Source organism: Pangasianodon hypophthalmus, chromosome 17 (genome assembly GCF_027358585.1).
Source record: "Pangasianodon hypophthalmus isolate fPanHyp1 chromosome 17, fPanHyp1.pri, whole genome shotgun sequence".
NCBI lineage: Eukaryota > Metazoa > Chordata > Actinopteri > Siluriformes > Pangasiidae > Pangasianodon > Pangasianodon hypophthalmus.
Window position 1 is genome coordinate 1768103 of NC_069726.1, and position 22803 is coordinate 1790905.

The following is a 22803-nucleotide window of genomic DNA, read 5'->3' on the forward strand; positions in this document are numbered from 1 at the left end:
ATGAAAACAATCTAATGGAAAAATATATATTATGCTAAAAACATTGGACAGGAATGTGGTGATATTTTCGCAGAAAAGGAAATTAAAGTCTTCACCCCATGTGAATTGATCAAATTTTACTCCACAGAAAATGTATGATTCATGAAAGTTATTATACATAAGTGATATTTACAGAGAGCAAATTCTATGCAAATATTTTAAAGATTACAATACAAACGGTCATAACTTAATCATTTGAAATTCAAGATTAAGAGTCTTGAAATGCAGACTTAAAAAAAATACTACAGCAAACAATATTAAAAAAGCAGGGTGCTTTTTTTCCCACTGTAAAAACTAGTGCCATTCCATCCCACCTTACTACATAAAAATGTACTTAGTTGACGTAGTTTTTAAGAACATCCCATGAAATTATATGGCAAAAAAATCACCACCCAAAGGAAAGGTAAGAACTCTTACCTCATCTCCCTCTCCTGTATTGCTAAGTGAAATTAGGTTTGTAGCTAAAGTGTCATTTTGGGCCATTTTCAGAGTTCCACCAGAAGTAAGAGTGCTGTCATTGTATGATGTGATGAACTTGAAGTCACTGGTGCGTGATCCTGTTGTTAGATACGTGTCATAATTGTAAGAAGTGCGCAGAGTTCCAGCTCCCTCCACCTCTGCATAGTTGGGAGGGAGATAGGCGCTGGGAATGGCGACTGCTCCATCAAACAACAGTCTGGGCTTTCTCCTGTGACAAAACCTCACAGCCAGGATGAGAATAATGAAAGTCAGAAAGAAGGTGGACACGGAAACTAGCGCGATGATCAAGTAAAAAGTCAGTTTGGAATTGCTCTCCTCATAAGTCATGTCTTTCAGTTCTGGAACTTCAGCAAGATTATCAGAAATCAGTAAATATACAGAACAGGTAGCAGAGAGAGGCGGCTGTCCGTTATCTTTGACTGAGATAACAAGGTTCTGTTTCATGCTGTCAGATTCAGTAATGTCCCTCTGAGCCCTGATCTCTCCACTATGGAGCCCAATAGTGAAAAGTCCCGGATCAGTAGATTTGACAATGTGATAGGACAGCCACGCGTTCTGTCCAGAGTCAGCATCCACGGCGATGACTTTGGAGAGCAGAGAGCCAGAGAGAGCAGCTTTAGGGACCATCTCAGTCATTAAAGACTTTCCCTCTGGAGCAGGGTACAATATCTGTGGAGAGTTGTCATTCTCATCTGATATCAACACACTCACAGTCACGTTGCTGCTGAGTGGAGGAGAACCATTGTCTCTGGCTACGACCTGGACTTGAAAGTTTCGGAACTTTTCATAGTCAAATGACCTGACAGCATGGATCACTCCTGTATCTGAGTTAATGGATAAAAATGAGGACACTGGAACACCGTTTATCTCACTGGGCAGCAGAGAATACAGGACTGTACCGTTCTGCCTCCAGTCTGGGTCTCTTGCAGTAACAGAACTAATAGAGGTTCCTGGTTGGTTATTTTCCATTACATACGCACTATATAACTGCTTTTCAAAAACAGGTGAGTTGTCATTGACATCAGAAAGTGAAAAATGAATCATTTTAGATGAAGTTAAAGCTGGGCTTCCCTCATCTGTTGCAATGATTGTTAAATTATAATCTGCAATAAATTCACGATCCAGCTCACTTGTTGTTATTATGGAATAATAATTCTTTATCGATGGATTTAATTTAAAGGGAACATTTTCTTGAATGAAGCAATGGACCTGACGATTTTGTCCGGAGTCTTCATCCTGAACATTGATAATGCCCACCTCTGTCCCTGGAATAACATTTTCAGGGAAGGGGTTTGTGAGAGACTTTACAATTATGTCAGGACTATTATCATTGACGTCAGTAACCTCTATTACCACTTTTACATCAGAGCCTGAACCTAGGCCGTCTTTTGCTTGCACGCGCATTTCATAGTACGACTCTTCCTCGAAGTCCACAGAGCCAATTATTTTAATTTCCCCATTAACTTTATTTAGTGAAAACAGTCTAGCAGCTTTTTCAGACAGTCGACTGAACTCGTATGTTACTTCTCCATTTACACCCTCGTCTGCGTCAGTAGCGTTGACTCTTACTACCACTGTGCCTACAGGAGAATTTTCTGGCAGCTTTATCTTATACACAGGCTGACTAAACACAGGAGAATTATCATTAGCATCCAGCACAGTAACCTCTATAACCACAGTGCCCGACCTTGATGGATTCCCACCATCATGAGCAGTCAGGAGCAGCGTAACTTCCTGCTCTTTCTCTCGATCCAGTTCTTTATCAAGTACCAATTCAGCATATTTTCCTTCATCGGAGTTAGTACGAACATGTAAGGAAAAATGTCCGTTACTCTGAAGCGCATATCCTTGTACTGCGTTTTGTCCTAAATCGGCATCGTGGGCTTCACCTAAGAAATACGATGTTCCTTTAACTGCAGATTCTTGGATTTCGAGTTTAATTTTTTCAGTGGAAAACTGTGGGTCGTTATCATTTATATCCTCAATATTCACAACGACGCTGTGCAGCTCTAATGGCCTCTCAAGCACCAGCTCGTATTTGAGAAGACACGTCGCCCGCAAGCCACAAAGCTCCTCTCTGTCTGCGGGCTCCGACACAATGAGAGCTCCGGTCCTCGGGTCGAGCTCAGTAAAACGTCTACTGACACCCTCAGCATCCAAACGCGCATTTCTAGCAACAAGACTTTTAGCATCGAGTCCGAGATCCTTAGCTACGTTTCCGAAAACATGTCCTCGTTTCATCTCTTCTGGAATAGAGTAGCTCAGATCGCCATTAGTGAAACAGAGCGCAGGAAGCAAACCAAAGAAAGGAAGCCAGATAATCAATTCTCTCCTCCTCATTTTCTGCACAAAATATTATCCCAAGTAGATATAAAGTCCTGGAGTTTTATTCAAAATCGCCAACAGTTTACGTTTCAGCTCCGAACACGGATGTTTTTAAGCACTGATAAATGCATCCGTCTCTTTTTTTCCCGTTGCGTTAAAAGGCGTGTTGAGATTTTAATGCAGAAAGCTGGTAAATAGCGACGCTATGAGTATTTACACGGAACTGCCACAGTCGTGCAAAGAAAGCCACGTTTTTCTTTACCACAGAGAAAAAAATCTATTATTAAGTGTAAGATGGTTTATGGCTGTACTACTACTACTACTACTACTACTAATAGTAATAATAATAATAGTAATAATAATAATAGTAATAATAATAATAATAATAATAATAATAATAATAATAATTCTGTTTATGAAATGTGTAATCACTGATCACGTGGTTAAAGCTGACTCGCTGCATTTATACGAAATGAAGTTTCCATTCTATAATCACGGACATAATTTAAAATAAAGGCACTCAAAAATCCCAAAATTCAATCCTTAATTAGAGAAACATTATATACAAAAAAAAAAAAAAAAAGAAATATTCATTTGAAAGCATAATTCTACTGCATACAACGTATTCATTAGAATCATTTTTGACTTAGCAAAATGACGGTTATGTGCACCATCAGGTGGAGAAAGAGAAACCAAGGGTGATGAATCATTTAGCATGATAACATTTTCTTCTAAAGCTTTGGAATTTTAATCGTCTTTATCGATTGATTAGAAGAAAGTGTAAGACATTTTAAATCAGATGAATTACTTGAAGTTATTATATTTTTCCTAATATTTACTAGTACTCATTATTTCAGAAAGCAACGCCATGAACATTCAATTTCTCTGATATATTTTAACTGCAAGCTGATCAGAAAGGAAGTGATGACTTTAGACACCAACAAGTAAAATGATCTTGGAATATAAAAACAGCAGAAGCGTACGTTTGCCCTCAGTGTAGATGAGAGCTTTATAAAAAACAGACAAGCATTGTCGTTAACATCACACCTTACCAGAGAAACGATAAGTGCAAAGACTTGAATCAGAATACACATTAAATGATAAAGAATTTCGTAAAAAAAAAACAACAACAAACCATTCAAACAAACCTACAAAAAGATAGAAAGCACAGGTTTTTCTTACCTCATCTCCCTCTCCTGTATTGTTAAGTGTAATAAGGTTTGTAGCTAAAGTGTCATTTTGGGCCATTTTCAGAGTTCCACCAGCAGTAAGAGTGCTGTCATTGTAAGATGTGATGAACTTGAAGTCACTGGTGCGTGATCCTGTTGTTAGATACGTGTCATAATTGTAAGAAGTGCGCAGAGTTCCAGCTCCCTCCACCTCTGCATAGTTGGGAGGGAGATAGGCGCTGGGAATGGCGACTGCTCCATCAAACAACAGTCTGGGCTTTCTCCTGTGACAAAACCTCACAGCCAGGATCAGAATAATGAAAGTCAGAAAGAAGGTGGACACGGAAACTAGCGCGATGATCAAATAAAAAGTCAGTTTGGAATTGCTCTCCTCATAAGTCATGTCTTTCAGTTCGGGAACTTCAGCAAGATTATCAGAAATCAGTAAATATACAGAACAGGTAGCAGAGAGAGGCGGCTGTCCGTTATCTTTGACTGAGATAACAAGGTTCTGTTTCATGCTGTCAGATTCAGTAATGTCCCTCTGAGCCCTGATCTCTCCACTATGGAGCCCAATAGTGAAAAGTCCCGGATCAGTAGATTTGACAATGTGATAGGACAGCCACGCGTTCTGTCCAGAGTCAGCATCCACAGCGATGACTTTGGAGAGCAGAGAGCCAGAGAGAGCAGCTTTAGGGACCATCTCAGTCATTAAAGACTTTCCCTCTGGAGCAGGGTATAATATCTGTGGAGAGTTATCATTCTCATCTGATATGAACACACTCACAGTCATGTTGCTGCTGAGTGGAGGAGAACCATTGTCTCTGGCTACGACCTGGACTTTAAAGTTTCGGAACTTTTCATAGTCAAATGACCTGACAGCATGGATCACTCCTGTATCTGAGTTAATGGATAAAAATGAGGACACTGGAACACCGTTTATCTCACTGGGCAGCAGAGAATACAGGACTGTACCGTTCTGCCTCCAGTCTGGGTCTCTTGCAGTAACGGAACTAATAGAGGTTCCTGGTTGGTTATTTTCCACTACATATGCAGTGTAGGATTGCTGTTCAAATACAGGAGGATTATCATTGATATCTGATATAGATAGATGAATGGTCATGGAGGAAGATAAAGGTGGAGAGCCTCCATCAGTAGCAGTAATGGTTATATTATAATCTTCATTCATCTCTCGATCGAGCATGCTAGTGGTTACCAGTGAAAAATAATTTTTAATCGATGGATTTAATTTGAAAGGAACGTTTCCCTGAATTGAACAACGGATCTGTCGATTATCTCCTGAATCTTTGTCCTGAACATTAATAATGGCTACTTCAGTTCCTACAATAACATTCTCAGGTAGAGGATTATTTAGAGATTTAAGAATAATTTTAGGAGGATTATCATTTACATCAGTAATATCTATAATAACACTTGCAGTCGATGCTAAACCAGATCCATCTTTAGCCTGGACTCCAATTTCATAATATTTTTCCTCCTCGTAGTCGACATCTCCAGCTACCTTAATTAGTCCAGTGAATTTATCAATAGTAAATAATTGTACTGCGTTATCCGGAATGTGACTGAATTCATATGAAACTGCACCATTTGCTCCTTCATCTGCATCTTCTGCGCTCACAGTAACGACTTCTGTTCCTATCGGTGCGTTTTCAGCTAAAACGACTTTATATACAGGCTGACTGAACACCGGAACATTATCATTAGCATCTAGCACAGTGATGTGTATAACAGCAGTCCCTGATCTCTGAGGAATCCCGCCATCCACTGCAATAAGAATCAAGTCAATATCCTTCTGTTGTTCGCGATCCAGCTCTTTCTCCAACACAAGCTCTGCGTATTTCCGTCCGTTTTTATTTTCTTGTACAGACAAAACAAAATGTTTATTCTTTTCTAGTGAATAGCCATTCACTCCGTTTTGTCCGATATCAGAATCATGAGCTTCATCCAAACGGAAGCGCTGCCCTTTTATAGCGGACTCGCGGATTTCAAAACTAATTCGTTCATTAATAAATTTTGGCGCATTGTCATTAATATCCTCAATATTCAGAGAAATGCGATGTAGTTCTAGCGGATTTTCTAAGACGAGCTCATAATTCAGGATGCAGTTTAACCTCGAACCACAAAGCTTTTCCCGGTCTATTGTCTCTGAAACGATCAGTTCTCCAGTATTAAAATTAATATCCACATACCGCTTGCTGCTATCCTCTGTTTCAACTCGGGCCTTTCGTGTTTTTAATTTTGTAGCATCTATTCCGAGATCCTTTGCCATATTTCCAATCACATACTGCGCCTTCGTTTCCTCTGGAACTGTGTAGCTCAGGTCTCCATGAGCAGCAGGAAAAAGGAAGGAAAGAAGCGCCATGAGTAGAGAAGACAACGGGATTGAAAACATCCTGCATCCCATATTTGAGGAGCTGAAATTCCTCACTCGGATAATTCCAGCTAACTTTATATTTACAAGATTTCTAAATGTTCCTCAAAAACAACAGCGCGCAGAAAAACAAGCCCGACTACACCATTTTGTGACGAGATCTTCTCGTTACTGATTACTGCAGCTGATCATTCATGCTTTAGTAGTACGTACAAGTGCTGGTCAACAGCGACGCTCTGAGCATTTTGTTTTTACTGCAGGTATGAATTAGACAACGTATTAAACAGCTCCCACATCGATACAAGTATATATGTCATTTTGTGATTTTATTTGTCAGTGGAGCGTGAATTCAAGCAAAAATAATAGCATCTGATAATATTTACGTAGCAGAATTTACGCAATTTACTGTTTGCGGTGTACTAGCGCTTTCCACACGAACGGTGCTGAAACTAGCAACGACTGACTTAGGAGAAGGATGTACCGCCGTTCCTTCTCTCAGGACATTCAAATGGTTATATGCTCTTTATTTTTATTAAATAAGATCGAATAACATCAAATATCTTTAGTGCAATGACGTCATCTAAATGTGATTGCATTGCAAAACATTCTTCATTTTTGATGGGTTCTGTCAGGATTAATGACTAACCGTAGAGGAAAAATTAGAGACTCATATCGCACAGGGTTAATCTGAATTGGTTTAATTAACATTGTATTAGTAGAATTGAGGCAAAAGGACAAAACGGAGAGGCTTAGTGAAGTATAATTTGAGTAATTTCTGTGTTCTACGTTGAGTAAAGTTATTGCTTTTTTTTCCTCTTTAGACTACGTAACATTGTTCTCACTGAATTGTACAAAATTATGCATGACAGCAGAGCAGATAATATGACTCCTTATATTTCAATACCATAGTCAGCTCCCAGTTTGGTATCATATTTGTAGACCTACTATTTAAAAAACGTTCTGGGTACATAAAGGCAATTCGTGCACCTGCTAATCAGTAAAAAAGCAAGAACAAACAATAACTATATTTACGAAACAAATGTCAATAACTGTCAGCAAACCAATCTCCAACAGCTTCAGTTTAAGCATATACTGTATATAATCATAGGGAAGTGGAGCCAGTCTGAAACTGAACACATGACTTGTACAGTGATAACCAAGATACGATAAATTGATTAATGATAAAGTGTTTTTGAATTTATATGTTGAAAGAATGATGACTCAAGACAAGCTAAACAAAGATCAGAGAATCACAAACATCACTTATTCAGACCCATAATTACATGTCCCAGCAATGTATATATATCATACACATTATTGCCACAGCAGTTTCATAATCATCTATGATTATAGATATCCCATGACAGAAATACCATTTTCTTATCACTGCCATGCTATCTGTTTTTTTCTGCCAGAAGAGATAAGAGGGCTAAGAGCTCAAATGTGGGACAGAAAATGCAGCACTGTGCAACATGGAGCAATTCCTCATTGTCTAATGAGTGTCCCTTGGATATTGTGGTGCTGATCGCTTTAAATATACAGCCAAGTGTCATGGAATGGTCTTGATCCTGTGCTGTAGACAATGTCTGACCACACAACAATAACCACAAAAACTCCTTGACCCAGTATTAGCAGTACAGAATAACATTTTACTGTGATGGATTTCAGACAAAACAGAATTCCAGTGACCTCTGAACCTCAACACAGAAGAGGCAAACTAGTACTGGTATATACGTTTTACAGTAAAGACCAGCCTATAACACACAAACAGCACTTACAATTCTTAAAATTATATATAACCAACACTGGAGGTCTCCTGTTCTGAACAGCTGGTGAGGAAATTGCAGTGTCTGCAGGGCCTGAATTAAAAGATTCAATCTGTTGGAAGAGTCTCTTTAGCAAGAACGGATACTTTTAGTTATATTGAGGAAGGTCAAGTATTTAAAAAAATCACTACAGTGGAAATTCAATGTCAAAATCTATAACAGATTTTAACAACAGGCATGCCAGAAGTGAATGATCAACATCACAACAAATGAAGTTGTTCCTATTTTCCAAAAACAACATCATCAAGCTATGTATTTTTCTGTGCACTTTAAGAGTTTTAAAACAGAACAACGTCCATGATGATTCAACTAGCTAGAAAAACAATAATCGAATGGTGAGATTTTCATCATGTCATCTCAAGTGAAAGAAAATATGCACGGAGTGAAAGTAGAATTGTGATCAAATAAGAAGGAGAAGGGAAGAAAGAAAAAAAAAATATTTTCTTACCTCATCTCCCTCTCCTGTATTATTAAGTGTAATAAGGTTTGTAGCTAAAGTCTCATTTTGTCCCTTTTGCAGAGTTCCACCAGCAGTAAGAGTGCTGTCATTGTAAGATGTGATGAACTTGAAGTCACTGGTGCGTGATCCTGTTGTTAGATACGTGTCATAATTGTAAGAAGTGCGCAGAGTTCCAGCTCCCTCCACCTCTGCATAGTTGGGAGGGAGATAGGCGCTGGGAATGGCGACTGCTCCATCAAACAACAGTCTGGGCTTTCTCCTGTGAGAAAACCTCACAGCCAGGATGAGAATAATGAAAGTCAGAAAGAAGGTGGACACGGAAACTAGCGCGATGATCAAGTAAAAAGTCAGTTTGGAATTGCTCTCCTCATAAGTCATGTCTTTCAGTTCGGGAACTTCAGCAAGATTATCAGAAATCAGTAAATATACAGAACAGGTAGCAGAGAGAGGCGGCTGTCCGTTATCTTTGACTGAGATAACAAGGTTCTGTTTCATGCTGTCAGATTCAGTAATGTCCCTCTGAGCCCTGATCTCTCCACTATGGAGCCCAATAGTGAAAAGTCCCGGATCAGTAGATTTGACAATGTGATAGGACAGCCACGCGTTCTGTCCAGAGTCAGCATCCACAGCGATGACTTTGGAGAGCAGAGAGCCAGAGAGAGCAGCTTTAGGGACCATCTCAGTCATTAAAGACTTTCCCTCTGGAGCAGGGTATAATATCTGTGGAGAGTTATCATTCTCATCTGATATGAACACACTCACAGTCACGTTGCTGCTGAGTGGAGGAGAACCATTGTCTCTGGCTACGACCTGGACTTTAAAGTTTCGGAACTTTTCATAGTCAAATGACCTGACAGCATGGATCACTCCTGTATCTGAGTTAATGGATAAAAATGAGGACACTGGAACACCGTTTATCTCACTGGGCAGCAGAGAATACAGGACTGTACCGTTCTGCCTCCAGTCTGGGTCTCTTGCAGTAACAGAACTAATAGAGGTTCCTGGTTTGTTATTTTCCATTACATATGCAGTGTAGGATTGCTGATCAAATACAGGAGGATTATCATTGATATCTGATACAGATAGATGAATGGTCATGGATGAGGATAAAGGTGGAGAGCCTCCATCAGTAGCACTAATTGTTATATTATAATCTTCATTCATCTCTCGATCGAGCATGCTAGTGGTTACCAGTGAAAAATAATTTTTAATCGATGGATTTAATTTGAAAGGAACGTTTCCCTGAATTGAACAACGGATCTGTCGATTATCTCCTGAATCTTTGTCCTGAACATTAATAATGGCTACTTCAGTTCCTAAAATAACATTCTCGGATATAGGATTGTTCAGAGATTTAAGAATAATTTTAGGAGGATTATCATTGACATCAGTAATATCTATAATAACACTTGCAGTCGATGCTAAACCAGATCCATCTTTAGCTTGGACTCTTATTTCATAATATTTTTCCTCCTCGTAGTCGACATCTCCAGCTACCTTAATTAGTCCAGTGAATTTATCAATAGTAAATAATTGTGCTGCGTTATGAGCAATGCGACTGAATTCATATGAAACTTCCCCATTTGCTCCTTCATCTGCATCTTCTGCGCTCACAGAAACGACTTCTGTTCCTATCGGTGCGTTTTCAGCTAAAACGACTTTATATACAGGCTGACTGAACACCGGAACATTATCATTAGCATCTAGCACAGTGATGTGTATAACAGCAGTCCCTGATCTCTGAGGAATCCCGCCATCCACTGCAGTAAGAATCAAGTCAATATCCTTCTGTTGTTCGCGATCCAGCTCTTTCTCCAACACAAGCTCTGCGTATTTACCCCTCTCAGTGTTTCCTGCCACAGACAAAACAAAATGTTTATTCTTTTCTAGTGAATAGCCATTCACTCCGTTTTGTCCGATATCATAATCATGAGCTTCATCCAAACGGAAACGCTGCCCTTTATCAGCGGACTCGCGGATTTCAAAGCTAATTCGTTCATTAATAAATTTTGGCGCATTGTCATTAATATCCTCAATATTCAGAGAAATGCGATGTAGTTCTAGCGGATTTTCTAAGACGAGCTCATAATTCAGGATGCAGTTTAGCCTGGAACCACAAAGCTTTTCCCGGTCTATTGTCTCTGAAACGATCAGTTCTCCAGTATTAAAATTAATATCCACATACCGCTTGCTGCTATCCTCTGTTTCAACTCGGGCCTTTCGTGTTTTTAATTTTAATACATCCAGTCCGAGATCCTTTGCTACGTTTCCAATAACATACCGATGTTTCATTTCCTCTTTTACTGTGTAGCTCAAATCTCCACACACGGTACTCTGGTTGAAGAAGAGAGCTGAGAAAAATCCTAATATCACACAGGAAAGGGCTCTGTTCTTCATACCCTCAAAGAATGATAACATTGTCACGATGTACTTATTCAAAAATGTCAGAATATAAGCTATTCAAATAGAGATTCGAGTGCTGGAAATCATTTCTAAGGAAGCGCGATTTGTCTGTTGTAGAAGGCTGATGGTTCTTGTTTCCAGATCGAGTTCTTATTACATATTTAAAAGAAAGGGCGGTGAGAGCTTCAGTGTGTCTCCTGCAGGTGAAGAGCGACACTCTGAGCATTTTGCAATTATTGCAGTTTTAGTGACTCTCGTGACCTGACTCCAGTTTCACCGGAAGTGTGTCGAGACAGAAGAAAAATCGCCTAGAGTAAACTGGTAAATTGTTTATGACATCTTCAAAGGCAGTCACTCAATCCGCTACAGAGAGCTGTCCAAAGCAGTGGTTCTGAAAACACCCTGATGCAAATTACACACAAGTGTCCTGGCTTTAACGAATAATCTAATTCGGTAAGTATTGTGGTGTGTCAGTGAAAAGCAGCGAAATACGAGCTATGTTAATTAATTCCTGTGAAATATGTAATGTGTGAATAAATATGGCACTTGACATAGGCACTGTTGAAGTAAGAAGTTGTCATTAAGTGACTACAAAAGTAGGAGTGTGAATTTTTAGTCAAACAAGCAAATAACTGAATTAATTAACCAAATAAAAAATAAGAAATATAAATAACGTGTGTAAAAAATAACAATAATTAAAAATAAAAAAATAAAAAAAAACAGTCCAACACTGCAGAGCTGGTATATTAGCATCATTAAAACAGAAAGTAAAATCTGAAATTAACAGGAACATTCTGGTCTGAAGACTATCCTTATTAGAGACAAACAGCAACACAAGCACCATTCATTTTCCTCAGGGTATATAACTGCTTTTTTCAAAAGCAGATATGTCCTGTCATTCTTATAACACCTTACCAGATAATCAAAATCACAAAAAATCATCACAAAAAATCATCACCACAAACAAACGTTCATATGAGCCTGCTACAGAAAGAAGACACATTTTTCTTACCTCATCTCCCTCTCCTGTATTGTTAAGTGTAATAAGGTTTGTAGCTAAAGTGTCATTTTGGGCCATTTTCAGAGTTCCACCAGCAGTAAGAGTGCTGTCATTGTAAGATGTGATGAACTTGAAGTCACTGGTGCGTGATCCTGTTGTTAGATACGTGTCATAATTGTAAGAAGTGCGCAGAGTTCCAGCTCCCTCCACCTCTGCATAGTTGGGAGGGAGATAGGCGCTGGGAATGGCGACTGCTCCATCAAACAACAGTCTGGGCTTTCTCCTGTGACAAAACCTCACAGCCAGGATCAGAATAATGAAAGTCAGAAAGAAGGTGGACACAGAAACTAGCGCGATGATCAAATAAAAAGTCAGTTTGGAATTGCTCTCCTCAAAAGTCATGTCTTTCAGTTCGGGAACTTCAGCAAGATTATCAGAAATCAGTAAATATACAGAACAGGTAGCAGAGAGAGGCGGCTGTCCGTTATCTTTGACTGAGATAACAAGGTTCTGTTTCATGCTGTCAGATTCAGTAATGTCCCTCTGAGCCCTGATCTCTCCACTATGGAGCCCAATAGTGAAAAGTCCCGGATCAGTAGATTTGACAATGTGATAGGACAGCCATGCATTCTGTCCAGAGTCAGCATCCACAGCGATGACTTTGGAGAGCAGAGAGCCAGAGAGAGCAGCTTTAGGGACCATCTCAGTCATTAAAGACTTTCCCTCTGGAGCAGGGTATAATATCTGTGGAGAGTTATCATTCTCATCTGATATGAACACACTCACAGTCACGTTGCTGCTGAGTGGAGGAGAACCATTGTCTCTGGCTACGACCTGGACTTTAAAGTTTCGGAACTTTTCATAGTCAAATGACCTGACAGCATGGATCACTCCTGTATCTGAGTTAATGGATAAAAATGAGGACACTGGAACACCGTTTATCTCACTGGGCAGCAGAGAATACAGGACTGTACCGTTCTGCCTCCAGTCTGGGTCTTTTGCAGTAACAGAACTAATGGAGGTTCCTGGTTGGTTATTTTCCACTACATATGCAGTGTAGGATTGCTGTTCAAATACAGGAGGATTATCATTGATATCTGATACAGATAGATGAATGATCATGGATGAGGATAAAGGTGGAGAGCCTCCATCAGTAGCAGTGATTGTTATGTTGTAATCTGATTCTATCTCTCGATCTAACAAGCTCGTTGTTACCAAAGAAAAGTAGTTTTTGATAGATGGGTTTAATCTGAATGGAACATTTTCTTGAATAGAGCATTTAACTTTTCGATTATCTCCCGAATCGTTATCTTGAATATTAATTATGGCTACTTCAGTTCCGAGCACAGAATTTTCAGGAATTGGATCATTCAGTGATTTGAGAATAATTCTCGGAGCATTGTCATTTACATCAGTTATGTCTATAATAATTTTAGCAGTGGATGCTAAGCCAGAACCATCTATGGCCTGCACTCTTATTTCATATGACTTTTCCTCTTCGTAGTCAATATTTCCGATTGCTGTAATTTGACCAGTTGTCTTATCAATAGAAAATAATTTTGCTGCTGTATCAGATATTCGACTAAATTCATAACTGACTTCTCCGTTTACGCCCTCATCAGCGTCTGTAGCGCTCACTGTAACTACTTCTGCACCCAGCGGTGCGTTTTCAGCCAGAGTAACCTTATACACAGACTGACTAAAAACCGGGGTATTGTCATTAGCATCAAGCACATTGATGTGGATAAGTGCAGTACCAGACCTCTGTGGAGTGCCTCCATCAGTCGCAGTAAATATTAAATCTATTTCCTTCGTCTGTTCACGATCCAGCTCTTTGTCCAACACCAGTTCAGCGTATTTTCCTCCCTCTGCGTTTTCTTTAACCGACAAAACAAAATGATCATTTCTTTCAAGTGAATATCCTTGAACCGCGTTTTGGCCTATATCAGAGTCGTGAGCTTCATCCAAAGGAAAACGTTCTCCTTTAACGGCTGATTCCATCATATTAAATGTAATCCGGCTTTTAGGAAATCTGGGCGCGTTGTCGTTTATATCCTGAATGTGCAGTGAAATGCGATGCACATCAAGAGGATTTTCCAACACAAGCTCGTAATTAAGAAGGCAAGACATCTTCGTTCCACAAAGCTTCTCTCGGTCTATTGTTTCTACCACGACCAGATTTGCACTACTCAGATTAATGTCGCAGTACCGTTTAGTGCTGCCTTCTGCCTCTATTCGAGCCTTACGAGCTGATAATCGTTTCACATCCAGTCCGAGATCCTTTGCTATATTTCCGATCACATACTGTTGTTTTGTTTCTTCCGGGAATGTGTAGCTCAAATCTCCACGGACAGCGCGAATCAAAATCCAAATACAAGCCAAAATACATGATGTCGAAAAGGAAATCGTTTTCCTTTCCATTCTGCAACGTCCACAATACCTCTTTTGCTGCAAATATGTGTACTTATTACAACAATCTTATCTAACAATCTAAAATGTCCCAACTAAAGACACGCTTCTGCAGCAATGGTCCTCGGTGTCAGGAGAAAGCTGGAATATATCATGAAATGGGTGGAGAGCGTTAATAATTTTAGTCCGTTGGTAAAGAGCGACCCTCTGAGTACATTTAGAAAACTGCAGTATAGTGGGTCTTATTGCAAACCCGAAAGCTTTAATCACTAGTATCATATTTGGGTGTCGGGTACAACCCTCTATTTGTTTAAAAGAATAAATAAAGATTGTAATAAAGAAAAAAAAAATAAAGAAAGAAAGGGAGATGTTATTTGAAAAAGAAAATTATTCTTTATATTTGCGTATACTACCACAGTTACAAGAATAAATCAGTGAGTGAATTAGAAATAAAAATAAAAAAGATATAATGAAATTGCAATGAGTCTATGAAATATTTCTTATTAAAAATTAGGCTGTTGAGTTGTCAAAAGATGTAAAATTCTGCATATTCGGCCATTATAGTACAGGTGCAGTATATCTTATACTCAGTCTCAACCATCCCGCATATTCTGTAGGTATAGACAATAAATGCATCCAAGGCATTAACAGAAGTTGAATTCAAATTTTTTTTTTTAGGCATGAAATTCCTACGCAAGTTAATTTAATAATCTATGATAATGAAGTAAATGTTAAAAAGAAAATATGGAAGGGCTTACAGTCACGTAGAAGAGCACGCTCATATGTACACTTAACATATCAACAGATGTAGTCTGATAGAGATTACAGGTATTGTATTGGATGTATATTTACTATGGAATTTTCATTGGTAAGTACTTCTTACCTCAAACGCATCCTCGGCCTTGTTAAGTGTAATCAGACTGGCATCTAAAACGTCATTTTGTCCCTTTTGCAGAGTTCCACCAGCAGTAAGAGTGCTGTCATTGTAAGATGTGATGAACTTGAAGTCACTGGTGCGTGATCCTGTTGTTAGATACGTGTCATAATTGTAAGAACTGCGCAGAGTTCCAGCTCCCTCCACCTCTGCATAGTTGGGAGGGAGATAGGCGCTGGGAATGGCGACTGCTCCATCAAACAACAGTCTGGGCTTTCTCCTGTGACAAAACCTCACAGCCAGGATGAGAATAATGAAAGTCAGAAAGAAGGTGGACACGGAAACTAGCGCGATGATCAAGTAAAAAGTCAGTTTGGAATTGCTCTCCTCATAAGTCATGTCTTTCAGTTCGGGAACTTCAGCAAGATTATCAGAAATCAGTAAATATACAGAACAGGTAGCAGAGAGAGGCGGCTGTCCGTTATCTTTGACTGAGATAACAAGGTTCTGTTTCATGCTGTCAGATTCAGTAATGTCCCTCTGAGCCCTGATCTCTCCACTATGGAGCCCAATAGTGAAAAGTCCCGGATCAGTAGATTTGACAATGTGATAGGACAGCCACGCGTTCTGTCCAGAGTCAGCATCCACAGCGATGACTTTGGAGAGCAGAGAGCCAGAGAGAGCAGCTTTAGGGACCATCTCAGTCATTAAAGACTTTCCCTCTGGAGCAGGGTACAATATCTGTGGAGAGTTATCATTCTCATCTGATATGAACACACTCACAGTCACGTTGCTGCTGAGTGGAGGAGAACCATTGTCTCTGGCTACGACCTGGACTTTAAAGTTTCTGAACTTTTCATAGTCAAATGACCTGACAGCATGGATCACTCCTGTATCTGAGTTAATGGATAAAAATGAGGACACTGGAACACCGTTTATCTCACTGGGCAGCAGAGAATACAGGACTGTACCGTTCTGCCTCCAGTCTGGGTCTCTTGCAGTAACAGAACTAATAGAGGTTCCTGGTTTGTTATTTTCCATTACATATGCAGTGTAGGATTGCTGTTCAAATACAGGAGGATTATCATTGATATCTGATACAGAGAGATGAATGGTCATGGATGAGGATAAAGGTGGAGAGCCTCCATCAGTAGCAGTGATTGTTATGTTATAATCTGGTTCCTTCTCTCTGTCTAACAAGCTCGTGGTTACCAAAGAAAAGTAGTTTTTAATAGATGGGTTTAATTTGAACGGAACATTTTCCTGAAGGGAGCATCTGACTTTTCGGTTATCTCCTGAATCTTTATCCTGAACATTAATAATGGCCACCTCTGTGCCTGTCACGGTGTTCTCGCTTATTGGATCATTCAGTGATTTGAGAATAATTCTCGGAGCATTGTCATTTACATCAGTTATGTCTATAATAATTTTAGCAGTGGATGCTAAGCCAGAACCATCTATGGCCTGCACTCTGATTTCGTATGACTTTTCCTCTTCATAATCAATATTTTCATTTACCTTAATTTGACCAGTTATCTTGTCAATAGAAAATAATTTTGCGGCTTTATCAGATATTCGACTAAATTCATAACTGACTTCTCCGTTTACGCCCTCATCAGCGTCTGTAGCGCTCACTGTAACTACTTCTGCACCCGGCGGTGCGTTTTCAGCCAGAGTAACCTTATACACAGACTGACTAAAAACCGGGGTATTGTCATTAGCATCAAGCACATTGATGTGGATAAGTGCAGTACCAGACCTCTGTGGAGTGCCTCCATCAGTCGCAGTAAATATTAAATCTATTTCCTTCGTCTGTTCACGATCCAGCTCTTTGTCCAACACCAGTTCAGCGTATTTTCCTCCCTCTGCGTTTTCTTTAACCGACAAAACAAAATGATCATTTCTTTCAAGTGAATATCCTTGAACCGCGTTTTGGCCTATATCAGAGTCGTGAGCTTCATCCAAAGGAAAACGTTCTCCTTTATCAGCTGATTCCCTTATGTTAAACATTATCCGGCTTTTAGGAAATCTGGGCGCGTTGTCGTTTATATCCTGAATGTGCAGTGAAATGCGATGCACATCAAGAGGATTTTCCAACACAAGCTCGTAATTAAGAAGGCAAGACATCTTCGTTCCACAAAGCTCCTCTCGGTCTATTGTTTCTACCACGACCAGATTTGCACTACTCAGATTAATGTCGCAGTACCTCTTGGCGCTGTCCTCCGTCTCCATTCGAGCCTTACGAGCTGATAATTGTTTGGCATCGAGTCCAAGATCCTTTGCTATATTTCCGATCACATACTGACGTCTTGTTTCCTCTGGCACTGTGTAACTTAAATCTCCACGGACAGCGCGGATAAAGAGGCAAAAAGAAATCAAGAGAAACAGTAAATGAAAGGAAGATATCTTCTTTTCCATTCTGAATCGTGCTGAATATCTCTTTGGTTAAAGAGCCGGGTACTAATTAATGTTTTCTATCCTCAATTATTTCGACAATATACGTCATACAACCTTCTGTAGCAATCCTCCTCGATGTTATGGGATGGTGAAATATAAGAAAATGGGTGGAGAGCTGTGATTTTAAGTTCGTTGTTAAACAGCGACCCTTTGGGGATTTTTATTGTTATTGTAGTTTAGAGCCCTGTATTGATGCGCTCCTTCCGCTACTACGATCATATTCATCTATGAAATAAGCATTCTCAGTCGCTAAGAGAAAAAATAGCCGCAGCATGTGTATTTGAGAAACAAACAAACTAAAAACTTGTTTGTTGATGTAGATTATTATACCTGAAATATACCCTTGTATGAATTGTCTTTAGTGTTTTATTATTATTTTATTTCTCAAACAGTCGTTGGCTAAAACCATGGTACTAAAATTTTAGCAAAAAACCCTCAAGGTCACAACCATCATCCATCCTCTTCAGTATGACATCGATCAAATTGTAGTTAATACAATGTACTTTTCAGTAAATCGACTGATGCAGCCTCAGGTCTGATCACTGGCAGCAGTTCTGTAAAAACTCCAGGGCCCATAAATCCTCTTGTCTGACCATGCAGAAACCACTATACTCTTTTTCCAATCATAAACAAGAATTAAACTTTCTGCCTCTATACCAGCCACTGAATCAATGAGACCCACCTCATTATGTAAATCATCACACCAAGTTAAGAGGTCCAGATAAAGTGCAAGAACAAATCTTGAACCAAAATGTCAGAAAAACATCAATATAAGTGAAATACTTTGAGAAAGCACCCATAAACTTTACCAACCACCTGGATGCCCAGATATACCTTGCATTAGATATTTAAGTTACGGTTAAGAAACATAGTAATATTATGTAATTTTTGAAAGCTAAAGCAGTAAAAAAAATAAATAAATAAATAAATAGAAATCTTCATGCACAGTCCGTAAGACAACTTTCATGAATTTCCTAGACAGAGCTTTTTAGAATAATATGATTGTATTTCAAATCAGCCATGTTTGCAAGAAGCATAGCCACAGCAAATTTCCTCAACGGATTACATCATAATAGAAAAAAGATAATCTGCAATGCAACGGTGTCACATCACATTGAAATTTCATTAGCATGAAGAACAAACATTGAATTATTTATTAAAACCATAGAAAATGAAGGAAAAGCTGCTATATGGGGCCTAGATAAGCTAAAGCATACACTGTAACGTGAAGTACTATATAAGGTTTAGATCATGTTAACACTTTTCTTACCTCATCTCCATCATCACATGTGTTATTAATTGTAATCAGATTGGCATCTAAAAAGTCACTTGGAGGCTTCTTAAGAGTTCCACCTGCAGTAAGAGTGCTGTCATTGTAAGATGTGATGAACTTGAAGTCACTGGTGCGTGATCCTGTTGTTAGATACGTGTCATAATTGTAAGAAGTGCGCAGAGTTCCAGCTCCCTCCACCTCTGCATAGTTGGGAGGGAGATAGGCGCTGGGAATGGCGACTGCTCCATCAAACAACAGTCTGGGCTTTCTCCTGTGACAAAACCTCACAGCCAGGATGAGAATAATGAAAGTCAGAAAGAAGGTGGACACAGAAACTAGCGCGATGATCAAGTAAAAAGTCAGTTTGGAATTGCTCTCCTCATAAGTCATGTCTTTAAGTTCTGGAACTTCAGCAAGATTATCAGAAATCAGTAAATATACAGAACAGGTAGCAGAGAGAGGCGGCTGTCCGTTATCTTTGACTGAGATAACAAGGTTCTGTTTCATGCTGTCAGATTCAGTAATGTCCCTCTGAGCCCTGATCTCTCCACTATGGAGCCCAATAGTGAAAAGTCCCGGATCAGTAGATTTGACAATGTGATAGGACAGCCACGCGTTCTGTCCAGAGTCAGCATCCACAGCGATGACTTTGGAGAGCAGAGAGCCAGAGAGAGCAGCTTTAGGGACCATCTCAGTCATTAAAGACTTTCCCTCTGGAGCAGGGTATAATATCTGTGGAGAGTTATCATTCTCATCTGATATGAACACACTCACAGTCACGTTGCTGCTGAGTGGAGGAGAACCATTGTCTCTGGCTACGACCTGGACTTTAAAGTTTCTGAACTTCTCATAATCAAATGACCTGACAGCATGGATCACTCCTGTATCTGAGTTAATGGATAAAAATGAGGACACTGGAACACCGTTTATCTCACTGGGCAGCAGAGAATACAGGACTGTACCGTTCTGCCTCCAGTCTGGGTCTCTTGCAGTAACAGAACTAATGGAGGTTCCTGGTTGGTTATTTTCCACTACATATGCAGTGTAGGATTGCTGTTCAAATACAGGAGGATTATCATTGATATCTGATACAGATAGATGAATGATCATGGATGAGGATAAAGGTGGAGAGCCTCCATCAGTAGCAGTGATTGTTATGTTGTAATCTGATTCTATCTCTCGATCTAACAAGCTCGTGGTTACCAAAGAAAAGTAGTTTTTAATAGATGGGTTTAATCTGAATGGAACATTTTCTTGAATAGAGCATCTAATTTTTCGATTGTCTCCTGAATCGTTATCCTGAATATTAATTATGGCTACTTCAGTTCCTAGCACAGAATTTTCAGGAATTGGACCATTCAGTGATTTGAGAATAATTCTCGGAGCATTGTCATTTACATCAGTTATGTCTATAATAATTTTAGCAGTCGATGCTAAACCAGGACCGTCTTTGGCTTGCACTCTCATTTCATATGTAGATTCTTCTTCATAATCGATGTTTCCAGTCACCATGATTTGACCAGTTATCTTGTCAATAGAAAATAATTTTGCGGCTTTATCAGATATTCGACTAAATTCATAACTGACTTCTCCGTTTACGCCCTCATCAGCGTCTGTAGCGCTCACTGTAACTACTTCTGCACCCAGCGGTGCGTTTTCAGCCAGAGTAACCTTATACACAGACTGACTAAAAACCGGGGTATTGTCATTAGCATCAAGCACGTTGATGTGGATAAGTGCAGTACCAGACCTCTGTGGAGTGCCTCCATCAGTCGCAGTAAATATTAAATCTATTTCCTTCGTCTGTTCACGATCCAGCTCTTTGTCCAACACCAGTTCAGCGTATTTTCCTCCCTCTGCGTTTTCTTTAACCGACAAAACAAAATGATCATTTCTTTCAAGTGAATATCCTTGAACCGCGTTTTGGCCTATATCAGAGTCGTGAGCTTCATCCAAAGGAAAACGTTCTCCTTTAACGGCTGATTCTCGGATATCAAACATTATCCGGCTTTTAGGAAATCTGGGCGCGTTGTCGTTTATATCCTGAATGTGCAGTGAAATGCGATGCACATCAAGAGGATTTTCCAACACAAGCTCGTAATTAAGAAGGCAAGACATCTTCGTTCCACAAAGCTCCTCTCGGTCTATTGTTTCTACCACGACCAGATTTGCACTACTCAGATTAATGTCGCAGTACCGTTTAGTGCTGCCTTCTGCCTCTATTCGAGCCTTACGAGCTGATAATCGTTTCACATCCAGTCCGAGATCCTTTGCTATATTTCCGATCACATACTGTTGCCTCGTTTCTTCTGGCACTGTGTAGCTCAAATCTCCACGGACAGCGCGAATGATGATGCAAACCCAAGCCAGACGATATAGTGTCGAAAATGAAGACATCTTCCTTTCCACTCTCTTTTGAAACAAAGGCGTGTGCTAATCAAGATGATCGATTCTGAAACACCATCCACAATAAATACAACCATCTGCAACAATGGTTCTCGGTTTCAGCGAAAGCTGGAATATTACTCGAATTGGGTGGAGAGATTTATTTTTTGGTCCCTTGGTAAACAGCGACCCTTTGAGTATATTTAGAATATTGCAATATCTTGTTTCCTCAACCCATCCTTCACCTTTTTGCAATACTTTTAACTTGGCTGTCGCTTATGATACAAGCATGTTTGATTTAGAAAGAACGAAAGAAAGAAAGAACGAAAGAGGTTCATCAAAAAACGTAACGTATTCAACAGTACTGTTCATATTATAATTGCAGTAACTTTAGAAATTAATTATATTCTTTAGAAACATTCGCTGGCTGAGGGCGTGATATTTACAATTTAGCAAAATCTCATTAACACAAAGGGGGAAAAAAAGTAAAAAAAAATTCCACCAACTGCGTTATCACCATTTCATATCTTAGCGGCATTAAACGTTATTTGACGAAGCATAAACACTGTCGATTTTAAATCAGTTTACTTTTACTAACTGGATGATAGAATTAAAAACAGGAAAAAGATAATCTTAGACCATAAAAGACCATAAGTGACACACCTCTAATAAAAGTTATGCATAAATCTTCTGAGTATACTACTTTAACAAAGTAAATCTTTTTCGAAGAGCAGCAAAAAAATATCCTCGTTGTCTACTAAAGCTCCAGCTCCAAGGCTCCAACCCGATTATCAAAAAAAAAAAAAAAAAAAAAAAAAAAGAAATCCAGCCGTTCACACAAACACACTTGGGTTACTCTGCAGCATTCACCAGCAAAACGTTTTGCTGATTCGATTCTCCGCTCATGGTTACATGGGACATACAGTTTGTAGACGTAGATACAATATATTGTAATGTATATTTTCCCTATGATAAAGTTTAACATGTACACACTTTTTCTATGTCATCTTCATCTCCTCTGTAGCTAAATGTAATCAAACTTTCCGCTAAATCCGCCCATTCTCAGTGGGAGGGTCAGCAGCAACACTCTGTGCATGTATTTTAAACTAACTGCAGCACCAAATAGAGAAATTTCTTCCACAAGAGATTACCTATTTCATATTCCATCAACTCAGCAAATAGCACAATAAAAGAAGATGTTACTGTATTGCATTAATTACATTAATCAACATTGCAGTAATGTATTTTCCATTCATCTATACAAAGCCGCTCTTGACGCTGTCTACCAGCGTGTGGTGCTGAAACAGACTT

The 22803-nt window shown here is 39.3% G+C and overlaps 3 protein-coding genes across 13 annotated transcripts in view; all 3 read right to left on the reverse strand.

Annotated features, from left to right (window-relative positions):
- The window catches only part of LOC113524163 (protocadherin alpha-C2-like), a 230910-nt gene that overhangs the window by 157014 nt on the left and 51093 nt on the right, over nt 1–22803 (reverse strand). Inside the window, exon 1 of one of the 11 annotated variants that reach the window (XM_053241317.1) lies at nt 19105–22095. The exons of 5 other annotated variants lie outside the window; for them this stretch is intronic. In XM_053241317.1, the coding sequence (XP_053097292.1) occupies nt 19105–21504 (2400 nt within the window). In that variant the 5' untranslated portion in view covers nt 21505–22095. Of the gene's footprint in view, nt 1–456; nt 3120–8679; nt 11785–15386; nt 18837–19104; nt 22096–22803 lie in introns of those variants that run through there. 5 more of the 11 variants (XM_053241343.1, XM_053241313.1, XM_053241341.1 and 2 more) reach the window with 5 other exon arrangements.
- Nucleotides 3418–8670, reverse strand: LOC128320902 (protocadherin beta-16-like). The gene has a single exon (XM_053241348.1). It carries the CDS (start codon nt 6436–6438, stop codon nt 3886–3888), a length of 2553 nt encoding a protein of 850 aa, XP_053097323.1. The 5' UTR covers nt 6439–8670; the 3' UTR covers nt 3418–3885.
- LOC128320903 (protocadherin beta-16-like) lies at nt 11912–15380 on the reverse strand. Its single transcript, XM_053241349.1, has one exon. It carries the CDS (start codon nt 14513–14515, stop codon nt 12023–12025), a length of 2493 nt encoding a protein of 830 aa, XP_053097324.1. The 5' UTR covers nt 14516–15380; the 3' UTR covers nt 11912–12022.